The sequence below is a fragment of the Octopus bimaculoides genome, chromosome 3, assembly GCF_046866305.1.
Source record: "Octopus bimaculoides isolate indiv1 chromosome 3, ASM4686630v1, whole genome shotgun sequence".
Classification (NCBI taxonomy): domain Eukaryota; kingdom Metazoa; phylum Mollusca; class Cephalopoda; order Octopoda; family Octopodidae; genus Octopus; species Octopus bimaculoides.
This window is the reverse complement of record NC_142930.1, coordinates 48,363,421-48,390,577: the sequence shown is the minus strand read 5'-3', so window position 1 is coordinate 48,390,577 and position 27,157 is coordinate 48,363,421. Positions and strand designations below refer to the sequence as shown.

Genomic DNA, 27,157 nt, shown 5'->3' with positions numbered 1-27,157 from the left:
GTGGTTTTCAAAGTTGTCTTCATTGACTTTATTTATCAGAATTAATTTTCAAAACAAACGATTTTCCTCTTTATACAGGTAAAGAGTTCAAACATTTTCTTTTTGTTTTCAATAACAATATTATGTTATTCTTCACTTAACAATATGTTCTTTATTTAGAAGACATCATCACCATCATCATCGTTTAATGTCCGGAATAACTTACCTTCTTTAAATTGACCAATTTGTAATATTTTCAAAGAGCATTTTAAGATTGCTTTTTTAATTATTGATTATTTAAAGAATATATTTTATATGCATAGCCAGTAACAAGTGTAGCCTCTTGGGATGTCTTAGCATATCCCTTTGTTTCATTCACTGGATGGGATGGTTGCAACTGGAATACTTGTTATAATAGGTCTACTTGATCAAGGCTTATCTGTGGTTAAACAATGACTGGAAAGATTATCTTGACAGGGTCACTACGCAAATTATAAATATAAGCATCAATTATTCAATTCCACTTCTATATTACAAGTCAATTGTATAGTTATTTAAGCAACTAACTAATCTATTGCTTGTTTTATCACTTGGTTAATCAATGAATCCTTTGTTTGTGAAAGTCCTTTCATAGCCAGCAAATCTGGAGGTGACAGGGCATGTCATTGATAAAGTTACAAATGGCAATGAAAGGACTTTGATAAACAATGGATTGATTGATTAACTGAGTAGCAAGCGATCAATTAGTTAATTGGTTAAATAAATAACCAATGGAGTAGTACTAAAGTAATGAAATTGAACCAGAGCATATGACTATTATTGGAGTAATGGCCTTCCCATGATACAACAAAATTTGTTTTAATCCTTTAGCATTTAAACCAGCCCCAAATTTTCTACTTACTTTATGTTCAAACAGTCCTGATTTGGCCTCTCACACTTACTTAACAATGTCATTGTAAAAATCAACAATTACATTATTGAAATCTGAAAGCTACGAGATAATGCATGATTAATTCAAATCAATGTGAATGAATATGTATTACATTTGATAGAGTAATCTGAATGCTAAAGGGTTAACACACAATTACACATCTAGAATCTTGCAAACCAACAATGTAAACAGAAGTTTATCTATTGTTTGAGAATTTGGAAGAAAAGAAAATGAGAATTTATGAAATTCATACTTTTCCAAAAGAGTATTAAGGACAAATTTAAAGGAAAGTGGTTTCACTCAGGAAACCAATCTGTGCCACAGATGCAACACTGTGTGAATTTACTGTGGTCCATCACACATAATATTTATAAGTTATTCCGGTTATGTAAAATATGCAAGATCTTAAAAGCCAATGAATTAGCTATATCTATGCTATATATATTAAAAAAAAAATGATAGCAAAATGAAAAGGTATGTTTGAATAAATAAACCTTCAGAAGTATTCAAACAAAAGTTAAACAACCACAAGTGATTAAAATTATTTAAAAACTAATTTGCAGTAATTTATCTTGTAGCTTTCATTTGTTTCACTCATTTGACTGCGACCATGTTGGGGCAACACCTTGAAGGTTTTCTGGTTGAGCAAATCGACCTCAGGACTTATTTTCTTAATTAGAAAATTACTATTTTTAAATCTCACAACCTGAGATATTCAGCAACAGTACTTTGTAATAAAGATTGTTTGCCAACATAACACGGCAGTCCTGGTTTAGGACTAATGTGGCTGTAATTTAGCCCCAGGAGATATCGTCTCCAGCTGGCTATACGACACAATCTGTGTCCTTATATTTTTGAACAAGGGAGTCTAGCACCCCAACTCAGCTCAAAACAATATCTGTGTATTGCGATTTCTGGGTTATTTTTCTTCATTATTATTTTCTTAAGCCTAGGACTTATTCTATAGGTCTGTCTTGCCGAACCACTTAGTTACGAGGACGCAAACACATCAACACCGGTTGTCAAGTGGTGGGACACACACACACACACACACACATATATATATATATATATATATATACACACATGACGGGCTTCTTTCAGTTTCCCTCTACCAAATCCACTCACAAGGCTTTGGTCAGCCTGAGACTATAGTAGAAGACACTTGCTCAAGGTGCCACATAATGGGACTGAACCTGGAACCATGTAGTTGGGAAGCAAGCTTGTTATCATACAGCCACACCTGTAATTAATTTCTATATTACCTTTGATATGAACTAAAACAATATTTATATTTAGGTATTTCATTAAAATATTGTAAACTTTGATAGCACAGAATTTGGTAAATTTCGATCTTTTCACCTGCATGATTTTTACTAAGATATAAAAAAAAAAACTTGGATTTTTTGCATGTAATCAAGTACCCTGACCTCCTAACATGCTGCAAACCCCTTATTTTTGTTCAGAAAAAAGTGGGGGACCGGACCCCCCCCCCCTCATATCCTGGAATCGTTGGAAATTTTTTTTTTTCGTTGAATAGATTCCAGTGACCTCCTAATATTCTACAAAACCCTTTTTTGGCTCCAGGAAACGGGGTGAGGTGAGGTGGAAGTCTTGGAAATTTCACCCTCCACCCCCGTTGATCTTTTCACCCACATGATTTCACTAAGAAGAAAAACACCTTGGATTTTTTTGTGTGGAATCAAGTACCCTGACCTTCTAATATACAGCAAACCCCTTATTTCTGTTCAGAAAAAAAAAGGGGGGGACCAGAACCCTTCCCCCCCATATCCTGGAATCATTGGAAATTTTTTTTTCGTTGAATGAATTCCGGTGACCTCCTAATGTGCTACAAAACCCTTTTGGGGGTCTGGAAGATGGGGTGAGGTGGGGTGGAATCCTTGGAAATTTCACCCCCACCCCCATTTTCAAATATTTTTTGCTATTTCTTTCTTTACCCATAATTTTAGATAACATTTTGCAGAAATACGTTTTTGAGAGAGTGTGGAATACATTAGATCGAAAATTCAAGGAGGTTTGCAATGAATAAGTGAAAATGCAGAGGTTATAGAAGTTAGTGGTAACAAAGTGTGTGGAGAGATAACAAATGATAAATTCAGCTAAAAAAAATACATTAGAGTTTTTGCATGTATGTGTGAATTGAAGTAAAAGTATATTAAAACAAAATATCTTTTCCCTATCTCTTAAAATCACTTGATATAATATATATAATAATCCCAGATTGCAGAAAGGATCTGAAAAACTGAAGCATTTTCCCTTTGCAATTTTTGGTGCTGAAATGGGTTTCATTTTTGTGTGTGTGTGTGTGTGTGTGTAAAGGGAGAGATCGAAAGAGAGAGAGAGAGAGAGAGAGAGAGAGAGAGAGAGAAAGATTGAGAGAGAGAGAGAGAAAGAGAGAGATAGAGAGAAAGAGAGAGAGAGAGGGAGTATGTAATGAAGTTTACCTACTTTCAAAGGTGTAACAATATATCATAATTATATATATCGTTATATATCATCATCATCATCGTTTAACGTCTACTTTCTATGTTGGCATGGGTTGGATGGTTTGACTGAAGACTAGCAAGCCAGGAGCCTGATTGCAGCTTTTTGGCTTGCCAGTCCTCAGTCAAACCGTCCAACCCATGCCAGCATGGAAAGCAGACATTAAACGATGATGATGATGATCATCATCATATATAATGATATATATAATTATGATATATTGTCACACCATTGAAAGTTTAGGTAAATTTTGTCACCCACTTTCTTTCTCCTCTACTCCCTCCCACCTACAAAAATGAAACTGATTTCGGCGCCAAAAATTGCAAAGGGAAAATGCTTTAGTTTTTCAAATCTATTCTGCAATCTGGGATTATTATATATATTATATCAAGTGATTTTAAGAGGTAGGAAAAAGATATTTTGTTTTAATATACTTTTATTTCGTTTCACACAGGCAAAAACTCAAACGTCTTTTTTGTAGATGAATTTATTGTTCGTTATCTCTCCACACACTTTGTTACCACTAACTTCTATAACCTCTGCCTTTTCACTTATTCATTGCAAACCTCTTTGAATTTCCAATCTAATATATTCCACACTCTCTCGAAAACGTATTTCTGCAAAATGTTATCTAAAATTATGGGTAAAGAAAGAAATAGCAAAAAATATTTGAAAATGGGGGTGGGGGTGAAATTTCCAAGGGTTCCACCCCACCTCACCCCGTTTTCCGGACCCCCACCAAAGGGTTTTGTAGCATATTAGGAGGTCACCGCAATTCAATGGAAAAAATAGTTTCCCATGATTATGGGATATGATAGTGGGGGAGGGAGGGGGTCCGGTTTTCCCCCACCCCTTTTTTCCGAACAAAAATAAGGGGTTTGCTGTATATTAGAAGGTCAGGGTATTTGATTCCAAATAAAAAATCCGAGTTTTTTTTTTCTTGGTGAAAATCGTGTGGGTGAAAGGATCAAATAATACCCTGAATTTTATAACAGTACCTTTCAGTCAAACTTAGCTAGTGGTATATATTTATCTCGAGATATGTCAAAGAAATCTAGAGCAGTAGTACCCAATCCTGAGGTCACGACCCCATTTGATCATTTAATATGGGACATGAAAGACCCACCTTTTTTTTTTGAAAGGAGAAAAACAAAACAAAAAACGACAAAGAAAAAACAAAAACTCCAAAAAATTTTAATGTAAACTAAATAACTACCATATCTTTTAAAATCATTTGGCAACAAATTCGACATCTTTGTGTTCATATCTTGTGAAAAAATCTTATTTTTCTATTTTCTAAGACGGATGTTCAATAAGTAGCGCGTATGTTTGCATCTTTTATTTAAAACGTATTATTTAATGATCGAAGCGCACAGTGTTATTACAACTGTGAAAAACTGAAACAGATCGTCATAGAGAGATAGAGAAAATAAATCAAGTATGAAAAGGACCCACTGGGTGGAGAATAGGAAATGGTAAGATAAACAAGAGAACCGAGTAGGATGATTAATATCGTTGTAATTAACTCAAAGCAAAATTCTGAATGTCTCACACAAGGCTGTCCATGTGTGTGCTGGGTACAAGCAATACAAAAATCGTAAAACTACTATAACTAACACGTGTTCTCACGTATGACAGCTGATGATGTTCCCACGTTATTCTCATAGGTGTAGTAGAAATAAAATAAGTGGTTTGGAGGGATGGTTGTCTAACTTGAAAATTTATGCCAATAATAAATAAAAAAAACAAAAACTAAATCAACAAACTTGCTCAACAATTACTTTTATTATTAACATTATTTACGTTCTGTGTTCTTCCTCTATAGGTCGATAAACTAAATACTAATCGAGAATTGATTAAATCAATTGTACTCCACCCCACAAAACTGAGACTTTGTGACTAAATCATTATTTACTAAAAATAACTTCGTAGTCGTGTCTCAAAATTTTTTTTTTACCTATCCTGTTTAAGTGCATATTAATTATAATTTCATAATAAAAATGTCCGAAAGTATTGAAATTAAAGAGATAGGGTACAACTTCAATATTTATCGGCAAACACACCCACACACAAGAACAAACTTCTGGTTGATTTGTAAACAGTGAGTGTATGTACACACATACCGTGTTTCTTAGTTAAATACACAAGTGGTTGGTGGCTCCCCACTCTCATGTAAATCAAAATCGAAATATATTTAACTCCTACAGTCAATCATCTTAAGTATTTTCTCTGAAGATACTGAAAACTGTCCAAAACATTTGAGCGGTTTGCCTGTTCGAATGAATAAGCACTACCTATAGCGTTGAAATAGAATCTTCGATTGAAAGGGACAGTAACCCGAGATAAACAGGTATTCTATCCTAGAATATAAAAGATGGAACGAGCCATATGGAGTCTCTAGGTGGTTGCTCAACCTGCAAGAAATAGTAACCAAATCCCTCGTAAATCAGACCCTATTGTCTTAAAAAAAAAGGAAGAACATTGCTTTATGTAGTCTGAGATAAACTGCCTGAAAAGACGAGGTAGCCACGGCTAGAATGCCTTTCAACATAGGCCTTCTGTAATGATGGGATAAACAACGCCTGGCCTACTTCATTAACCAAAAAAAACGCATTTTTAGATCTGTCAACATCTTTGGTGAAACGATCATGTTAGGTTCGATAAGATAATTCCAGAGCTTAAACACATTCTCTAAATAGGTTTTCATTGAATCACAAAAATGAATGAATTACAGAGGTAGCTGGCTTTACGCCAAAGAAAAATCACGTCCCCCCCCACCACCACTTTCTTTATTTCTTTCAGAATAGTTATTATTATTTTTATTAGAAGTTTGTTGGTGGGCAGGATTGTTATTACCGCCTTGTTAAGTCACACCCCAAACGGTAGGTTAACTGACCAAAAGGAACATGAATATTAAACAGGTCATGTGATCGAGTCTGTTGCTGACAGAATTCATCTGCCTTAGAAGTGTTATTAAATCTACCGACAGCTGCTAGGCAGCAACAAGCGGTTTTCTCGCTTCGCTGTATATTCTAGTGAGTATATATTTTTGTTTACTTCATTCATTACATGGCATAATAAGTGCAAATACATTCACACAACTTTACAGATTTATAAGAAAGAGTTGGGATGTTGTAACATCCTATGTCCCAAAAGGGTTTTACCGAATCAATGTGGAACTCGAAATCGAAACCAGGACGCGAACTCTGTTCGTGTGGATCTTACCTCTGTAACTACGATATTCACACGCAGATTTCCATTATTGAAAAGATATGAGTTTAAGATAAGTAAGTGTATACATGCATTCGTACGTACGTTTACATGCACAACTACGCATCTTGTATATTATTCTGATTTGTGTGTGTGTATATATATATATATATATATATATATATATATATATATACACTCTCACGTACACACACACATATAAATTCATTAAAGAGTACCATTTAAGATCGAGGTGCATATCAAAGTGAAGCACACCGCATTAATGGCTATACAGTAAAACAAATCAACAGGTAAACGATCCAGTAACTCCACTGGTGTTTTGGTAATCCGCAACTTTGAGCTAACTTCAGCATGGTGTAAAATCACAATAAAAACAAACGAATGGGTTATACTGTATCACTACAATTGATTCGTTAACAGATTTTGTATTGTAACACCGCACGAGTATGTATGAAGCGCAACATCTCTGTGTTGCAGTATCTTATAAATGTTGTACTTCATGCATACCCGCCTGTAAGGTGTTAGCTAGACTGCAATGAAATTTCTTAATGAAACTATTGTAGCGATACCGTATGATTTATTCGTTCGTTTTTAATGTGATTATATATATATATATATATATATATATATATATATATATACATATCTATCTATCTATCTATCTATCTATCTATCTATCTATCTACACGCACACACATACATATACATACACACACACTATTGTTTGTATCGTATTTGTTTTTTGTTGAATGGTAAAGTGTTTATAGTTTTGAAAACAACTACAATTGAGGAGCGACTCGGTTTGAATTAATCTGGTCCGCGTGAATGTTTACATAAACTGCCAAAACTAACGACGAATTTCTTAAACTCTCATTGGTTGCTTTTTTTTTTTATTCCGATAGTCTTATTTCTTCTGGTCTGGTTCAGGAAATTGACATTATTTTTTGTACTAAATGCCGTCTCAAGGAACGGGTACATTGTCCAGGAGCCTCACCGGTCTAGAGGCTCAATGCTAATCTATGTATGCAGTGTTTTGCTATCAATAAATAAATACTACATGGCCAGAGTGCATGGCTTTGTTCGGGGGATCTTATAATGTTATTAAGACGGTTCTGTTTGCACTCATACCACCTTAGATGAGGTTTCATCACTCTCACGGACTTTCTCTTACTTGTTTTAGTCAATAGACTGCGGCCATGCTAGATCATCGCAAATAACTATCTTGTCTAACTGGCTGTTTGTGAGGTTGGTGTTTTCAAGTCCGCATTCCTTTTTAGGGGTTGTTCACCTCCTGGTCTGCCTACAAGGCACTGGAGAACCTCGAATGTTGTAAGCCCTTACAATGCAGAGAAGTAGTCGCGAAAGAAACAAAAAAAAAAGGAAAGAAAATCGGCTATCAACACGGCTAATTAGTATTACTTACATTGACTGCTTCATCTCCTTAACTATTTTCCCCACTCCCATCGGCCCCGCTTCCTTGCTCCGGGTGCAATAACGTTGAGTTCACTGCGTAAAGGAAAAATGAAATTCTTAATGTTGAAAGAGCTTGAAAAAAATCAGTTTATCTTTTGGTGGGTGCGCCTTAGTCAACTGATGACCCGCTGTTTAAGTGCACGTTCTGACCATTTTTCAGCCCTGTTTGTTGGTGGATATCAAATCACACACACACACACCCTTTATCAGTCAATGAACTGCAGCCAAACTGGTGCAGTCCTTGAAGGGTTTAGTCGAACAAATCTACCCGAGTACTCATCTTTTTAAAGTAAGTCTGGCACTTATTTTATCGGTCTCTTTTGCCGAAACCGCAAGTTTACGGTGACGTAAACAAACCAGCACCAGTTGTCAATCGCTGGGAAGGGACTTACACACACACACACATACGTATAAGGCGGTGAGCTGGCAGAAACGTTAGCACGCCGGGCAAAATGCTTAGCGGTATTTCGTCTGCCGCTACGTTCTGAGTTCGAATTCCGCCGCGGTCGACTTTGCCTTTCATCCTTTCGGGGTCGATAAATTAAGTACCAGTTACGTACTGGGGTCGATATAATCGACTTAATCCGTTTGTCTGTCCTTGTTTGTCCCCTCTGTGTGTAGCCCCTTGTGGGCAGTAAAGAAATAGGTATTTCGTCTGCCGCTACGTTCTGAGTTCAAATTCTGCCGAGGTCGACTTTGCCGTTCATCCTTTCGGGGTCGATTAAATAAGTACCAGTTACGCACTGGGGTCGATATAATCGACTTAATCCGTTTGTTTGTCCTTGTTTATCCCCTCTGTGTGTAGCCCCTTGTGGGCAGTAAAGAAATAACACACACACATACACACACATATATACGATGGGCTTTCACACAGTTCCCGTCAACCAAATTCATTCGTCGGCCCGTTGGATAGAAACAATGTGGTAGCAAAGCGAGCTTCTTAACTACACATCCATGTGTGTGTGTTTGTGTGTGTACAAATACACACACACACACACACACACACACACACACATATCTATATATGTACATGCACAAACACTCATCAACGCTTATACGTTTCGTTTTGTAAAAAAAAAAGTAACGTGTTTATGGCAAAATAAATAAATGAATGAATAAATATTGAGAGCCAGTTCAGTGTGAAATGCCCTGGCTCGTGTGAATGTTTACATAAGCTGCCAAAACTAACAACAGATTTCCTAAAATCTCATTGGTTACTTTCTCTGATTCCGATGAACTTTTCAAGTTTTCTTTTTTCTCATTTCTTCCTCTTCTCATCGTATCTAATATTCTTATGTGAAGACATGAAATGAAGTGAAAGTTGACAGAATATCTTGCAGAATTAAGTGGCTTCCTCTTTTGGTTGGTATGTGAATGTTTGGGGAATACGCACAAACACCTACATACATACACACACACGTGAGGGAGCAGGTGTGAAAGAAGAGTCGCCTATATTTCTAAAAACATTACAGGTGCAAAACCAATGGTTAATTCTTGACCAGCCATAACCAACGGCTATATTATATTATATATATATATATATATATATATACCTCTTTTACTTGTTTCAGTCATTTTGACTGTGGCCATGCTGGAGCACCGCCTTTAGTCGAGCAAATCGACCCCAGGACTTATTCTTTGTAAGCCTAGTACTTATTCTATCGGTCTCTTTTGCCGAACCGCTAAGTTACGGGGACGTAAACACACCAGCATCGGTTGTTAAGCGATGTTGGGGGGGGGGGGGCAAACACAAACACGCACACACACACACACACATATATATATATATACATATATACGACGGGCTTCTTTCAGTTTCCGTCTACCAAATCCACTCACAAGGCTTTGGTCGGCCCAAGGCTATAGTAGAAGACACTTGCCCAAGGTGCCACACAGTGGGACTGAACCCAGAACCATGTGATTCGTACGCAACCACACAACCACTCCTACGCCTATATATATATATATATATATTATAGGCGCAGGTGTGACTGTGTTGTAGAAGCTTGCTTCCCAACAACATGGTTCCAGGTTCAGTCCCATTGTGTGGTACCTTGGGCAAGTGTCTTCTACTATAGCTAGTGCTGACCAAAGCCTTGTGAGTGAATTTGGTTGACGGAAACTGAAAAAAGCCCATCGTATATATATGTATATGCTTGTGTGTCTATGTTTGTCTCTCCACCATCGCTTGACAACTGATGTTGGTGTGCTTATGTACCCGCTACTTAGTGGTTCGGCAAAAGAGACCAATAGAACAAGTGCTAGGCTTGCAAAGAATAAGTCCTTGGGTAGGTTTATTTGACTAAAAGACTGAAACAAGTAAAAGAATATATATATATATATATATATATATATATATATATATATATAGATATAGATATACATACATACACATATGCACTCACAAATACACACAGAAATATATGCATATTTAATAGATATACACAATATTAATAATTTTATCTGATTGAATGAATAAATCAAATTAAAACATTACTCTGATAGAATAGAGTTATATTATTTCATAGGTTACTAAATCATCAGATTATTTTGTTATATATAATTATAAAGATAGGGTGATTATACTGAAGAATGAAGGATAAAATAAAGTTTAATGAAATTTACAGCTTGAATGTAGAGGCTTGGCAAATGATTACTTTTTTTTCTTTTAGAGGCTGCTGGCTGAGAAAATCTATTTCATCAGTCCTCAAAATAATGCTGGTATTCGTTTTATCAACCCAGCAGGGATGAAGCAAAGTTGATCTGACCAGGTTTTGATGACATTGAACATATAATGCTAATTTCACAATTAAACATGTTCTGATGAAAGGGTATGAGAAGTAATGACACTTACGTCTGCCTAATAAGTCTAATAATGCAAAGTAAATGAACTAGTTCAAACTGGGAATTCAGATATGCTCACCAATAACTTACTGTCACAGTGCAATGTCTATTAAATAATATCTTTTTAATGAATTGAGTGAATGGGCCTAAGTAAGAGCAATTAAATTGATATTTTTATTTACATGAGTGGGCTGGTTAACTTGTTGAAACAAATGTTTTTGCAGCTAGATACTCTTCCTACTGTGAAGTAAGAATTTTTTTTCAGTCAAGCTAATATATATAGACGAATTGTTCTGGGACCCAACACAATGGCAGTAATAACAGACCATAAGCTCTGTTAAAGTAATGGACCACTGACCAATGTTATAAAACCAGATCTTATTACAGTTACAGTATGGAGTATCAAAGTGAAAAATATTTTATTTTGCTTGCCCCAGTTTACCTGAAAGTGCACACAATTAGGTGTAAAACAGTTTTTCTTTTTTAAATCAAATGTTTCTTTTTTCTTACAAAATAGTTCTTGAAGAAACTGAAGAAAATTGACTGATATAGTTTGTAGGTATCAACTAATTTATTGACCTCCCTTATATTTTAGTATTTCTCATCTATGCTGCACTGAGTCTAGAACCAAGACTAAACTCTTTTTAAATTGACCTGTTTAACTGTGTGTAGTTCAAGGTTACTATTGTAACAAACATAAATATAAATGGGATACAAATGAATGTTTAAAATTTTATGTTGTAAAACTCTAATTTATGTCAACTTCACTTTACAATTCAAAATGTGAAACTGATTAAAACCAACATATATCTCTAAAACATTTAATTTGATGACAATAATATGAAGAGACATTCAACAACAACATATTTGAATTTTTGAAAATATAGGGAAAAACACTTTAAAAAAAGTGTTTGAAATGAAATTAAAGAAAAGTTACATTTTGTAATTAATGTCAAAACAAACATTTTACTTCTTCATGTCACTATGGTTATCAACTAGCAAAAGCAGATGAAGCCCATACAATATAATAATTTGAGAGTGTATTCATGAAGTGTTAAATTTTTTTAAACTGGGCTAAAATAGGTTAAAAGGAACAGCACATTTTCTCTTCAGATCGATGAACTTTGCTGGTTGAGCAGTTTTGTTTGTGTTGGTACAATAAACCTATGAATGTAGTACTGAAGAAAACTCATTAATCTCTCAGCTATGGGGAAAGTAATATTTAATTTAATTAATCCATTGTAGAAATATACAATTTCAAAATAACTGTGTTCAAATATTTGGGTATGGAAAATTTCTGATCCTGTTGCAAAAATTAAAAAGTAAAATATTTGATGCTGTTAAACTGGTTGATTTTTAATACATCAAGGCCACTAAATGCAACAAACTTCCATCTATGTTAAAAATATGGGAAGTCTGCATCCTTATCTCTATATACTGAAGTACTTTAGTTATTGCTGATAAATGTTGGCACAATTTTATGAAGTATTTGAAGAACTTGGGTTATTTCTAAGAAAACCTTTTTAGACTTTCAACTAAACTAAAAGATTGATTTGAAAGGGGGAAAATGATATATCTTTTTGCTATTTTACGATACTTGAATAAGGTCAATCTTGTAATGCAGGATACCAATACAACATGGTTCAAAGTACAAAATATAATTAATCAACTTAAGTGTAAACTAAAACTGTTGTAGTGAGTTTGTAGCTATGGTTGATATTTAATGTTTTGAAAACTTTAAACATACCACTTCCACACAGTGCATTCATAAAATGTCTAATTTTTATGAAACTGAACTAAGACAAGTTAAATATGAGCTCAGCATTCTCTCTTCAAATAGATGAGTCAACAAGCTGAGTTGGAATGCAACAGGCTTAATTTTGCAACAATTGTGTTGATTGTGTGTGTGTGTGTGAATCAGTAACAAATAATTGTCTGATTGAAATTGAATATAATTTCAAATGGGTTTACAATTTTGGTTAAATTTAAGCAACCTTTCACTAGAAGAAAAAGACATCACAATGAATTTTACCTTAAAATCAAAAATCCAACCAGTAGAAATTACAAAATTTTGGTTTGCATTATTAATGAACTACCAACCATAAATGCAAAAACTTAAACAGTATTAATGTGATTTCTAACTTCATATTTATGTGAAGGAACATTTTCGCTGTATTCAAAGGCAAAAATATATTTAGAAATAAATTAAATAGAGAAATTGACTTAAGGTTGCAAGTAACATCTATAATTCCAATATTGGGACTCTCTGTGATGAGAAACAGGTCTAATGAAGTTACTAACTTTTATCATCTTAATTACAAAGTTTAATTTTTCAAACCATTTAGGTAAGCAAAGTTACTAATTAACATTGGCACAGTGTTATTTTAAAGCTTATCTACTGCATGACAATATTTTTTAGAACTATTTTAGGTTCTAAAAATGTTCTCCCAATCTTCAAGATTACATAAATATAAAAAGTTTGAAAAACCTCAACACAGACTACTGAAAGTAGAGACAGTTAGGTGAAGAGAACACTAGATAACTATCAAAGAGGTTCATATCCTGTTCTGGCAATTCATTGTGTTTGTGGTTAGAAGACTTAACTCTGAAATGATTCAGTATACTAAACTGAAAATTGTTACTATACAGGTAGGAACATGTCACAACTTTAAATAACAACAGTAGTATTTTAATTGAGGATTATATTAATTGAATAACCTTCTATTTTTACCAACCTCTGCCATCTGTCTTCACCCTTACCTTCTGGTGTCCATTACAGTTAAAGATCTTATCCCATTATTCTCCCTCCCAGTTTTTTTTTTATATTGTAAGTTAAGAGGAAGTGCTCTTGACAAATGATTTCATCTTGAATTTCCACAGATAGATAACTACAGGGAAGATTTGAGCAAAATATTTAATTAAGAGTTTTCTGGGGTGAGACACATAAAGATGATGAGAGGAAAAGAAAAGGTTAGAGCTCGGTAGTTAAGAAGAACATGAGCCAATGTAACAGTAGAAGAGATAAAAGGAGAACACAGTGTAGCAATATCATAATGATTATTTGTACATGCACCAACATTCTAATCATTTGCTCGACAATTAGAATGCTGGTCAATATAGCAGCTACTTGTTTCAGATGCATGAGCAGTCTGTAGTGAGTGGTAGTCTATATAAAGTTAGCAAGGAGTGGCTGTGTAGTAAGTAGCTTGCTTACCAACCAAATGGTCCCGGGTTCAGTCCCACTGCGTGGCAGCTTGAGCAAGTGTCTTCTACTATAGCCTCGGGCCGACCAAAGCCTTGTGAGTGGATTTGGTAGACGGAAACTGGAAGAAGCCCGTCGTATATGTATATATATATATATATATATATATATATATGTATGTGTGTGTGTGTTTGTGTGTCAGTTTGTCTCCCCAGCATCGCTTGACAACCGATGCTGGTGTGTTTACGTCCCCGTAATTTAGCGGTTCGGCAAAAGAGATCGATAGAATAAGTACTAGGCTTACAAAGAATAAGCTCTGGGGTCGATTTGCTCGACTATAAAGGCGGTGCTCCAGTATGGCCGCAGTCACATGACTGAAACAAGTAAAAGAGTAAGTGTTCAGAATTGAAGTAATTTCTAGATCAGGAGAGAAAGCAATTTTAGTTCTTTTACAAATGATGTCACCATGGGAGGCCTAAATTTTGCAAACTGGTGAAAGTTTTACTTGCAAAGTGTTTGCTTGTTTGTTTGTATGTATGCATGTGTACATGCATGCATAGATGTGTGTCTGTACATGTATGTAATTATACACAGACACATACTATCTTGGATCTAGACGAACCATTCAATCCATGCTGACATGACAAACAGACTGAACCACTCCATCACCATCACATTCCTCTCCCCTTCTTTTTCATGCTTATCCCTAACATTCTCTCTCCCTTGTCTCCATTACTCCCGCCCAACCATTCTCCCTTCTTTATTCTTTTCACTATCATCCCCTCACAATAAATCTGTTTCATCCATAATGCATGGCAGAGTGGTGGAGGCTCTCTTTTTCTTTGCAAGCTGCTACGTAAAATGTTGGTGCGACAAAACATAGCCAGTGCACTTTGTGTAAGTGGAGGGTAATTGATTCAAGCAGTAACAATGCAAGGCTTAAGAAGGGTCTTTAGTCTTATTAGTAGCAAAGCAACCTCTATAGAGCTGGTACTACAAAAAAAAAAAAAGCATCTGGTACACTCTGTAAAGTGGTTGGTATTAGGAAGGGCATCAGGCTGTAGAAATTGTCAAAAATGAGACACTGAAGTAAGATGTGACCTTAAGACTTGTTGGATCCTGTGTAACCATTCAACCTCTGCATGGAAGATGGACATAAAATGATGATGACTTACATGTATTCATTTATTTATTTTACATCCATTTTTCTATACTACTGTGAATTAGATGAATATATTATTGAAGCATTGTTTTACAGACAAATGCTGTTCCAGTTGCTAACCCTTGCCTATTTTTCAAGCAAGGGATCTTGTATTCTACACAGCTTCAAAGGCATGAAGTAATTGCATAAGTTATTAAGAGGGAAAAGTGCCAACAACACTGCTCAAACATTAACCTTTGAATATGCAGGCACAGCTGCAAACAAACATGCAGACATACAACTACACACACACACACACACACACACACACACACACACGTGTATGTATCGATAGAAACTAATGCAAGCATTTGTCAGCATTTCTGTGAACTGGTGGAATGTTAAGGCATTCAATAAAATGTCTTGCGGTATTTAGTTACATCCCTTTACATTCTGAATTCAGATCCTGCTGAAGCAACTTTGTTTTTCTTCCTTCCAAAGTCAATCAAATAAGGTTTGTCAATCAGTCAATTAATTTGACTCTTCCTTCACACAAAATTTGTAATCAAGCACCGGTGTTACAAATTGACATTTATAATCTTTTGATGTAGTTATTATTTTCACAAAGTGAAACTAATAGAAATGAAACTATTAAAAGTGAAACTAGTGAAAGCGAAACCATATAACAGTGAAATTATTACATCACATTACAATAGAGATGTCATTGTTTCTGCTTTGACACATATTACTGAAACAGTCTAAAAGATTTCTCCGAGCTCACATTAGGCAAGTTGGAAATTTTTTTTTGGCCCATGACACTCCATGGACCCTAAATAATGCATGTGTAAACCTTGAATGAAATCAGTTGGTTAGTTCTTGAGTTTTAGTGATGCACACACACTCACACATTCTCAGTTTTATATATATAGATACAAATCATGTATGTTTTATTTATTCATTACATTTGCAACTGTTAGCTGAGTGTTCCAGTACTCTCAGTAACATAATTGAAATATGACTCATCATTTGGGAAGATTAAAAACTAATAAACTACAGGCCCCCAAGTGTTGTATATTGATTGCAATAAGACCCTTTACTTTAATTGAAATGACAACATGGAACAAAAATTTTTCTATATCTGTAAAAGACTATTCTTTTATTTTTTAAAATCCTTTTATTAGAAATAGGAATATTTGCAAAGAAAAACACACTTCAAAAACCTCATTTTTTTATTATTAAAAAAATGATAACATTACTGTCTTACAGGGACTACAAAATCAATAAATGTGTATCCAGTTTACTAAGTTGTGCAAATACTCATTTCAAAGCAAATGATCTCATCAAAATTTTGGGAATTTTTCTACATCAGTAAAAGACTATTTTATTATTTTTTTTTATCCTTTTATTAGAAATAGGAATATTTACAAAGAAAAACACACTTCAAAAACCTCATTTTTTGTTATTAAAAAAATCTGAACTGTAAATCAAAGGCAGATATTGTTCAATTGATATCTTTTCTTGCTTAAATATTTACTTTCATTCCAGAGATAAAATAAGAAGTTGCAGTTACAGTAACATATTTTTACTCTCTATTCTAGTCTGCTTGACTAATTCTAAATTATATTTTGATTGACAAAATGACAAATAGACTTGATATGCATACATGAGATTTTGGGAGTGTATATCTGGGAGACAAGAAAGGAAAATGTTGTTTGTACAATCATAACCAATATACAAATGTTAATTATTATCTTATCAAGGCTTATAATGTTTGTAATATGTTAATTGTTAATATTTGTTATAAAAGCAAGATGGTGAGCTGACAAAATTATTAGCACACTGGGTAAAATGCTTAGTAGCATTTCATCTGTCTTTTTATTCTGAGTTCAAATTCTGCCATGACTGACTTTGCCTTTCATCTTTTTTGGGGTTGATAAAATAAGTACTAGCCAAACACTGGGATCAATGTAATGGACTAGACCTCTCCCACCAAATTTCAGGCCTTGTGCCTATAGGAGAAAGGAATATCTTATCTATAAAAGGCAGATTTTCAGTGTGTGTGTGTGTGTGTGTATGTTTAAAATTCATACATTTACACAATTCCAAATTTCTTGGATTAAAGAATCACAATTAATATTCTAAATACAATAAGTTAAGTCACAGCGTCATTTTTTCAGTCAAAAAAACTCCCAATTAAGAATAAAATAGATAAAACTACACAAATTAACATTTTCCCCCCTAATAAAATCTAATTTCCTCTTTCTACTACCTTTACAAATCCTTTCAACTCCTTTCTCTTATTAGCCTTTACAAACGATCCAACAACAAATACAAAAAGAAAGGAAGGAGAAACACTGACAGTAAAAGAAAACCATTTCAGTATCAAAACTGAAACAATCACATTTCGATACTGTAATGACAAGTACTTTCACTTTAATGGTTTCATTTTCATATACATACATCATTCTAATTGGCAAGAATTGTAACTTATTTCAAACTCCGTCCTTCACCATGATAACAACAACAAAAAATAACCACACATCTTTTTCAAATACGATCGACAAATATTTATTCTCTACAAACTGAGTCTTTTGCAAAATCTTTTTGTAAATCTTGAGATTAACACCTGCACGATTACCTAACTAACCCTAACCCCAACCCTGACCCTAAAACCCTAACCCTAACACTAGTGAAAATCTTTTTTAAAACACTTTTACTTAATAACATTTTTTTATTTAGTGTGTGTGTGTTGCCCATATATATATATATACACTTAAGACTTAGTTGTGGGTTGGGACTTTCATTGGCAGAGGTCATTATTATTATTATTATTATTATTATTATTATTATTATTATTATTATTATTATTATTATTTTTTAAAATTTTTCCCACAAGGGCGGCTTGGGGCAGGTGGAGAATAATCGATTATATCAACCCCTGTGTTCAACTGGTACTTATTTTTTAGACCCCGAAAGGATGAAAGGCAAAGTCGACTTCGGCGGAATTTGAACTCAGAACGTAGAGATGGGCACAAACCTCCCATCGCTACACTGATTCTGCAGAACAGGGTTGAGTGTGAAAACTAACTTTAAAGTGTAAATATAGATGTTTTTGAATACACGCTCATACATACATACCTACAAATACACACATACATACAAATACCTGTCAGTCTCTTCCAAATACAAGTGACAGTCAAACATTTATTCCTTACAAACTGAATCTTTTTAATATCTTTCTTAAAACACATTTACTTACTACCATATATATATAGAGAGAGAGACACAGAATACACATTAATACACACATATATACAAATATATATATATAATTGCTAAACAGGATAGCAAACATTAAGGCAAGGCAAGTATCTCAAGTTGTATACAATATCATTATAGGAAGAAATTCAAAACCTTACAGCTGTTTCTGGGATATCCCTGAGTATGTGATATTCCATCATCAGAGGGAAAATGAGAATGGCATACATTAATAAAATGATGTTACAACGCTTACCTAGTGCTCCTAATCATTTAGATCACCTGTGAACTAAACTCCCATACTTTGTATATATGTGTGTGTGTGTGTGTGTATATATATATATATATATATATATATATATACACACACACACACACACACATATATATATATAATAAAAATAAATTCATTAATTCATAAAAATGTATAAATTTTGATTAATTTTTGTTTCTTCCTTTCTTTTTTCTTCAACAGAGCTGCTGTAAAACATCAATATGAAGCTTGAATATTTCCATGATAAAAAACTTATTCCACTTTCTGACAAAAACAAATTAACCAAATGTAACCAAATCACTACTCGGGTAATCTTTGTCTTCATCCTCTTTGCTGGATTATCACAAATTGGTCTTGGAATAGGGCTCTTACTCTCATGCCGCAGCAATCTAGAAAATATATCCTGTGCCTTCTCTTTAAAGGCACATCCATGCACCGGATTAGTGATACCAACCTACCTTGGTTGCTTGGTTATTTGTATTGCATTATTTGGATTTGGATTTCTTGGACGCCGAGCTACTGCTATCTTACTAGCTATTGCTATGACTGCAGAAATCTACTTTGGTTTAATGTCAATCTATGCTGAACCAATTTTATTTACTGACTATTTTCGAGTTTTTAATTCAGTTCAAATATGTCCCCAGAATTCCTCCAGCCCAGATAATCTTATAAAATGCTGGAATGGGATCACACAATTATATCCATATTGTTTTCTCTACAGAAATTTAATAAGGACAGACTGTATGCAAGGATATGATCTTTATTTCTCACAATTTAATGAAACTTTATCATCAACAAACATTGAACCATGTGTCACTGATATTAGCATGGCTGTGAGTTCCATTTATACAGGTTATCGATATTTTGCAGGTCCTCTTATGTTGCTAAATGCCACAATCTGTCTTTTACTAGTTCCAGGTTTAGATTTCTTATACCAACAAAATATAGAACTGAATGAATCTCATGTGGTTTCAGGACCAAAAGAACTTCAAAGACAAAATATTTCTTCATCTGTATGATCCAATGGACCCTCTTTTCTACATTTGTAAATTATCATTTGAATATGGAAAGAAAATTCACATTTCACAATAAAAATGGTCTCATCTAGCAGATAAAATTAAACAGAGAAGTACTGGAAATACATCTCATTAAAATATTTAGTACTCTCTTCTAAATATCTTTGTTCCCAGCTGTTATGAAAAGACTCTCTCTCTTTTGGAATTGGAGCCAATATAAGAGTGATCTTATATTATACAAACATTAAGAAAATATATCAGTTTTCAGATGACATCAGCATATTAATAGCTGAAGCTAAAAACAAACTGGTCTGATATAGAGAACATATTATTTATTTCACATCATGCATGCTCTGGATTTACACAAACTATGATTAACTTTAAATCAGAATGTGCAAGAGTCAAGTGACTTCAGATCTATGCCAAATTTATATAACCTATAATAGCTAAGAGAAAATGGCTTATTTGTTGAAATTAAATTCTTGAAAAGAAAGAATCTACTTTATTGGTCTCTAGTACTAATTAATGAAGTACTGATGTTGAAGTAATCATTGATTCATTATGTGTCACATGTCATATATAATAAGTTGTTGCAGTTCAGAATATGTACATATAAACTATATACATATTTAAAGTTGTCAGCTACTACTTCCATTGTATGTAGTAGCATTGGCTTTGCTTCAAACTGGTCTGGTTTTGTGGATTATTTGATACATTTTAGGAAGATTCCTTCTGAGGTATCAATGTCACTATTACTGATAATCAAAACTGGATAACTTATTGTCAAATGAATATTCTTTCACAAACCCACCATTATCTAATTGGACTTTAACACTGATTTATTAAAATATTATTTCATTTATATTTCAAATGTTCTGAAATTGAAATTATTATTGCTCTCTCTTTCCCTCTCTCTCTCTGCCAGTGGTAAAGTGACAGAATCATTAAAGCATTAGACAAAATGCTTTGCGGTATTAGTGCAAGCACTTAGTATTCTGAGTTCAAATCTGACTGAGGTCAACTTTGCCTTTCATCTGGGGTTGATAAAATAAAGTACCAACCAGGCACTGAAATTGATCCATTGATATACCCCAAAGTTTCAGGCCTTTTATCTGTGTTAGAAACAGCTATAAAGACAAAAGAATGAATAAAAATAGTAGGAATTACTAATATAATGGAAGGGAAGATAGACTGATGGTAGAAACAGATATTTAGCTCTTCCTCCTCCTCTTCCTATATGCACCATCAACTGGATGATCAATTCTTGATCACTTTTTAAAATAAACTCTTGCTATTGTGATCAGTTTTGGATAGTTCTTTGCTGTTGGTGTAAAGATTGGTTGCTTTTCTACTGTCTAATATCATTTATCAAGCTGGTCTTACATTTCTGAGTTCAAAATAGATAATGCCTTTCACTCTTCTTGAGGGTTGATAACATTTTGGAGTTGATTTTTGTGGAGGCGCAATGGCCCAGTGGTTAGGGCAGCGGACTTGCGGTCATAGGATCACGGTTTCGATTCCCAAACCGGGCGTTGTGAGTGTTTATTGAGCGAAAACACCTAAAGCTCCACGAGGCTCCGGCAGGGGATGGTGGCGAACCCTGCTGTACTCTTTCACCACAACTTTCTCTCACTCTTATTTCCTGTTTCTGTTGTGCCTGTAATTCAAAGGGTTGGCCTTGTCACACTGTGTCACGCTGAATATCCCCGAGAACTACGTTAAGGGTACACGTGTCTGTGGAGTGCTCAGCCACTTGCACGTTAATTTCACGAGCAGGCTGTTCCGTTGATCGGATCAACTGGAACCCCTGACGTCGTAAGCGACACAGTGCCAACAACAGCGGAGTTGATTTAATTAACTGCATTCTTTACCCTTTATAAATAAGCTGTGTCTTAAGAAAGAAAACATTAATTCAAATGGTATTCCTAAAACTTTTGTTTTAAGCCATGATTCAACAAAGAAAAGGTTTAGCTTAAGCATTTGCCATTAGCAATAAATAACATATATATTATTTTTGTTTGTAACTTACTTTGATACCATCAAACCTTGTTATTTACACCTGAAATGCCTTAACACTTCAACATTGCAATATGAAATATTTCATTTTCTACTTGGTATTTTGTGTATAACCAAACTGATAAGAAGGCAACTTATTTTGTAAGTATATTGATGATGCAATGACTGCGTTGGTGAGAAAGCAAAGAAAATAATAATTTACTTGTACTGAGAAGGACTGTGTAAAATCTGTCAGAAAAGTCATAACATTTTTAAAACTGATCCATCCATCCATCCATCCATCCATCCATCCATCCATCCATCCATCCATTCCTTCCTTCCTTCCTTCCTTCCTTCCTTCCTTCCTTCCTTCCTTCCTTCAATCAATCCATCCAAAGAATTTGAGGGAATTTCTGTGTGGTCACTTTAATCTACTAGGAATAGCAGCCAAATCTCTATCAAGTATAATTTCACCATCTTAAACAAGGATGGATACATTAAATAATGTAGTTCTAGATAAAATATACCAGAAATAAAGATGGGATGGTCACGGCTGCAATGTTTTTTTATAATAAGTTTGCTCAATTAAGGTTGAGCTGGGTTAAACAACAACTCCACCAACAATTGCATTTATCTCAACATGTCATTTTGAGTAAACTATGACATTAACAGATCATATCTATTGTTACATTTTTCTAATTGATGATTTTTTAATCAAAATGTTTTGTAATAAAATATGTTGAAAAACATTTTGTGTTATTTTCATTTGTTAATAGTCATCATCAAAATTCTTTGTGATTGGAAAATAATTAGTTTAAATATAACATAATTAAATTAAACATTGTGTAAAGAAAAATATAGATGATAACTGTTATGTTTATGAATTGTTTTGCAAGATTCCTGATGTGAATTTGTGTGTTGAAACAGATATTGTTATATTTCGGGATGGTCATTTTTTTTTCTTGCCAAATAAACGCATGCATTATATATTTGTTCTTAACTCACTTATTCTTGTTCTACTAAACAGATTAGGAGGATACATGTGAACAGAAAAGTTGCTGAAGAGGTCACAGATGTATAACAAAAGATTTTCAGACAATGGACATAAGATAAATTAGAACAATAATACACAAGTGAAGAATGAATATATAGTGTGGCTGTTTATTTGGCAAGCAAAAAAAAAAAAAAAAAAATGACCATCCTGAAATATAATAATATAAATTATAATCCTTATATAGGTATGTGATGAGACATCAAGAAGTTGTGGTATTCATAATTTTCTCTAGGACAAACATTTTTGAATTAAAAATGAAAAACACAACTCTTTGACTTAAGTTTGTCATTCAAAATAATTTCTGACAAAAAGGGTTTGTTAATTAGACTAAAGAGCTACGTATGAAGAGTAGTGATAAGAGAGTGTTGTAGTTCGCTTGAAGCATTGTGTATTGTTTGTAAAGAATAAAAGTTTAGAATGGTACAACAATGCACTATAAAACAAGAAATGGACTATATACCTGTTGTAATTTGGTTATCTATAGTCCGATGATATTTTGGAATTACAATTCCTTCTTCAGATCTTCTTGGCTGGAGTCTCTGCTATAAACTTTATAGCAGAGACTCCAGCCAAGAAGATCTGAAGAAGGAATTGTAATTCCGAAATACCATCGGACTATAGATAACCAAATTACAACAGGTATATAGTCCATTTCTTGTTTTATAGTGCATTGTTGTACCATTCTAAACTTTTATTCTTTATGAAGAGTAGTGTTGAATATCTTGCTTAATATCTCATTAAAGGTAATGGGTCATGAGTCTTGATCTTTAGTTAAAATTATTAACAAATAAGGAAGAAAAAAAATAACAGTAACTTTTTACATAGGAATGGAGATTTTTTTTTTTTTTTTGGAAAATGGAAACTATGACATTAATGTTTTTTTCAAGGGTACAAATGATGGAAGTGAACTAATTGAAGTGGTTCCAACTTGCAATATTTGGTTACACTTGGTTCCTCAAGAACCAACAGCAGCATTACAAAGGTGGCTGAAGATAGTAATAATAATGGTAATGGGATGGATACAAACAAAAAACAATATCAAGAAACCATTCACATACAAACACTTTATTAATACTTAAAGTTCCTTCATGACATAAATTTATGAATAACTGATATTCTGTATGATTTGAGGTGTAGTTCAACTTTGATAAGAGATCATATATGAGATAAAAAATAACAGATGGGTAACATTTCCACACAGAAAAGGATAAGATCACTAAGGGGAAGGTAAATATGTCATTCACCTTTATCTCCTAAAAAGCCATTTAGGCAGGAAAAGCAAAATTGAAGAAGAATATAAGAGGATGGTCAGGAATATCAAAGAACTAAATAGAAAGAGTAGGATTAGAAAGAGCTTCATCTCGACAATACATAAACTGTCTCTTCCCTGTCTTTTTTGGATTGATTAAGGAATCGGTTATCTGATTTTAATAGGCATACCCAAAACCACTAAGCACAATGATCTCTATATGCAAGTGAGAGAGGGAAGTAGAAGATTTATCAATGCAAATGACAGATTATGAACATGTTCTGGGTTGAATTTTGAAAATGTATGCTAACTTATTTTTACCCTGGAAACTGAAAAATATATGTATCTCTAGTTCCAGAGATATCAATCTGTCTATTTATATTCACTTTCTCATCTTACCTTTTTCTCTGCATATCCCCTTTCTACACACAATATTGCATTTTATTAATAGAAAGTTTTCACAAGTATTTTTTTGACTTTTGCTTTTTTAAACTGCATACCTCTATGCATTGTGGCCCATTAGAACTTGTCATACTTGCTGTCATCCATATTGTTCAACTACTAAATCTTGCAGAAAGAGTTGTGTTCAATAATTTTTTTCCTGAACTGCAGTACTCTCTGCTAACATTTTCCCTGCATTTCAACTTACAGAAGTTCAAACTAAACATCAACCACATTGATCTAGTCTGGAATGGCCTGCAACTATCATAGATACTTATATATATATATACATATATGAGTACAGGACGTCACCAACAGTAAAGAACATAAAATATGAAAACAAATGAGTTCAATACACAAACAATGAGAGAAACAAATGGAAAACAGGACGAGTAACACAAAGAACGACCCTTCATCAATTGTCGGGTGTCTATCTACTCCTCATTTTGAGCAGTGAACAGCAATATGAGTCTTCGAAGACAGCTGCTCTCATAAATTCTAAAATAAAACTTTATCATATAATTGTGTATATGCATGTGTGTGTGTATTAATTATTACTGGACCATATTTGAAATTTATAGTTATTAGGTATTTGATAACACCATAATAATTCTAAGAAATTTGCCTTGAATGCAGCCAATGATTCTTCTTTTTCTTTTTATCTTTAACTATTTTCAGTCTGTTGAGGAATCTCTGATAATAATTCGCTCCAAATTTCCAGAAGAGAGAGTTTATTAGCTGCTCACTAATGAGCTAGTTAATTCCATGTCCAAAGAATGACTTAACCAAATCATTGTAGAGAAAATTAATTCAAACTGGGTCGAGTAGAATTAAGTCTATAGTGATGAGAAACAAGTACACATCTTAGCTGGGAGAATAACTTATTTACAAGATCATTGTGATTAAGCCACTTACTCTTGGGTTATATATTTAGTGTGTACTACTAATACATTACTAGACTATTTACATTTCACATTTTCTTTGCTATTTATAAACATAACATACTGTTTCATGTGTGACAGCATATGTTTAGTTATAGGTTTCTCTAATGAACCTTTATAAGACTGGAGTTCTAGATATGACCATTTCAGTTTTTTTTGTCTGGTATTGAAAATTAAGTTATTCAGTATATTTAACCCTTTTAAAGACAGTAGAGTGACATTTTAGGGAGACATGGTTCCTATTTTTAGTAGAGTGAGTGTGGACACATCAACAACATTGCAACAGAACATTGCCTCTCCAGCTCAGTTTGGACCAAAAAACATACATAGTAGCATCATCAGTAGCATTGTTAACCTTAAGCAGCACTAGGTTGCTGAAAGGAATAAATGCAGAGGAAACAACAGCTGTCATGTTTGGACTAAGTTCACCTCTGTCTTCTTCTATTTTAGCCTCCTCAAGAACTCTAGAATCTATAGGTATATAGAAACAGAAAGGATTGACGGAGAGATTGTTCCACTACACCACATACAGTCAATCACTGCATACCAAAATGTGCATTGTGATCCTTAACCATATAGAAATATGGTATATCTGGGGCTATTAATCTGTGCATCATAACTAATCATTCACTCAACTACCTACATGGCAGCTATCTGAGTAATCAAGGCTGATCTAGGGCCAGTCTGCATCAATATCACATACTGCAATTTAAACATATGGTAGTAGTCCTGATATGTTACCTGATCCTAGGTTATTTTTCACTCTGTTGTAAGTATTCTGACCAGCTCACATTTTCCCCAAAGATACTGACATAGATGTTCAAGCTGGACATGCATCACATCAATTACACCAGACCGTAAGGACCTATACAGGAGCTCATAGCCATTGCTTTAATCCTTTGACTAAAAAAATGCATACAACAAATTTCAAGTTCACCTTAGTATGCACTGCCTTTTATAATACTCCAAAGGCTGGAGTAACCAAACAATCAGTTATACTGAGCTGTATAACTGATTATAAATACATGTATAGGCACAGATGTAACAGTGTAGTAAGTTCAGACCCACTGCATGGCACTTTGGGCAAGTGTCTTCTACTATAGCCCTGGACAGACCAAAGTCTTGTGGAAGCATATTTGGAAGACAGAAACTGAAAGAAGCCCATCATATATGTGTATGTGTGTGTTTGTGACTCCTTGTCTTGACATTGTATTTTGGTTGTAAAATGATTGTCACTATCATACAGGTAGTATCATTCATTTTCAATATGTTGTGAGAACATGTCTGGTCATGGGGTTATTACCTTGCTTGGAAATCAGTAAGGGTTGGTGACAGGAAAGGCATCTGACTGTACAAAATCTGCCTCAATGAATTCTGTTCAATCCATGCAAGCAAGAAAAAGCAGACATTAAAATGAGGATGATGAAGATGGTATAACCAAAATGGTTGCCTGTAACAACTACTATTTTCGGACTCTTACAAATCAGCTATATTTGCCAGTAAGCAAAGCCTTCTATATACTTTAAAAAATCAGTTATGTCAATAATGAATATAGAAATGTAGACCATAAATATAAAGTGGTTCCATGGTGTTTTAAGACATATTGGATAAATACAGTATAGA

The 27,157-nt window shown here is 34.0% G+C and overlaps 2 protein-coding genes across 9 annotated transcripts in view; one reads left to right on the top strand and one right to left on the bottom strand.

Moving 5' to 3' along the window:
* The window catches only part of LOC106878126 (uncharacterized), a 73,527-nt gene extending 50,929 nt beyond the window's left edge, over positions 1 to 22,598 (top strand). The window contains exons 1-2 of one of the 3 annotated variants that reach the window (XM_014927245.3): positions 5,094 to 6,450; positions 19,040 to 22,598. In XM_014927245.3, coding sequence (XP_014782731.1) covers positions 19,060 to 19,857 — 798 coding nt within the window. In that variant the 5' untranslated portion in view covers positions 5,094 to 6,450; positions 19,040 to 19,059 and the 3' untranslated portion in view covers positions 19,858 to 22,598. Of the gene's footprint in view, positions 1 to 5,093; positions 6,703 to 19,039 lie in introns of those variants that run through there. The other 2 variants (XM_014927247.3, XM_014927246.3) reach the window with 2 other exon arrangements.
* Positions 1 to 27,157, bottom strand: part of LOC106878127 (cilia- and flagella-associated protein 300) — a 204,188-nt gene that overhangs the window by 88,889 nt on the left and 88,142 nt on the right. The window lies entirely within an intron of this gene.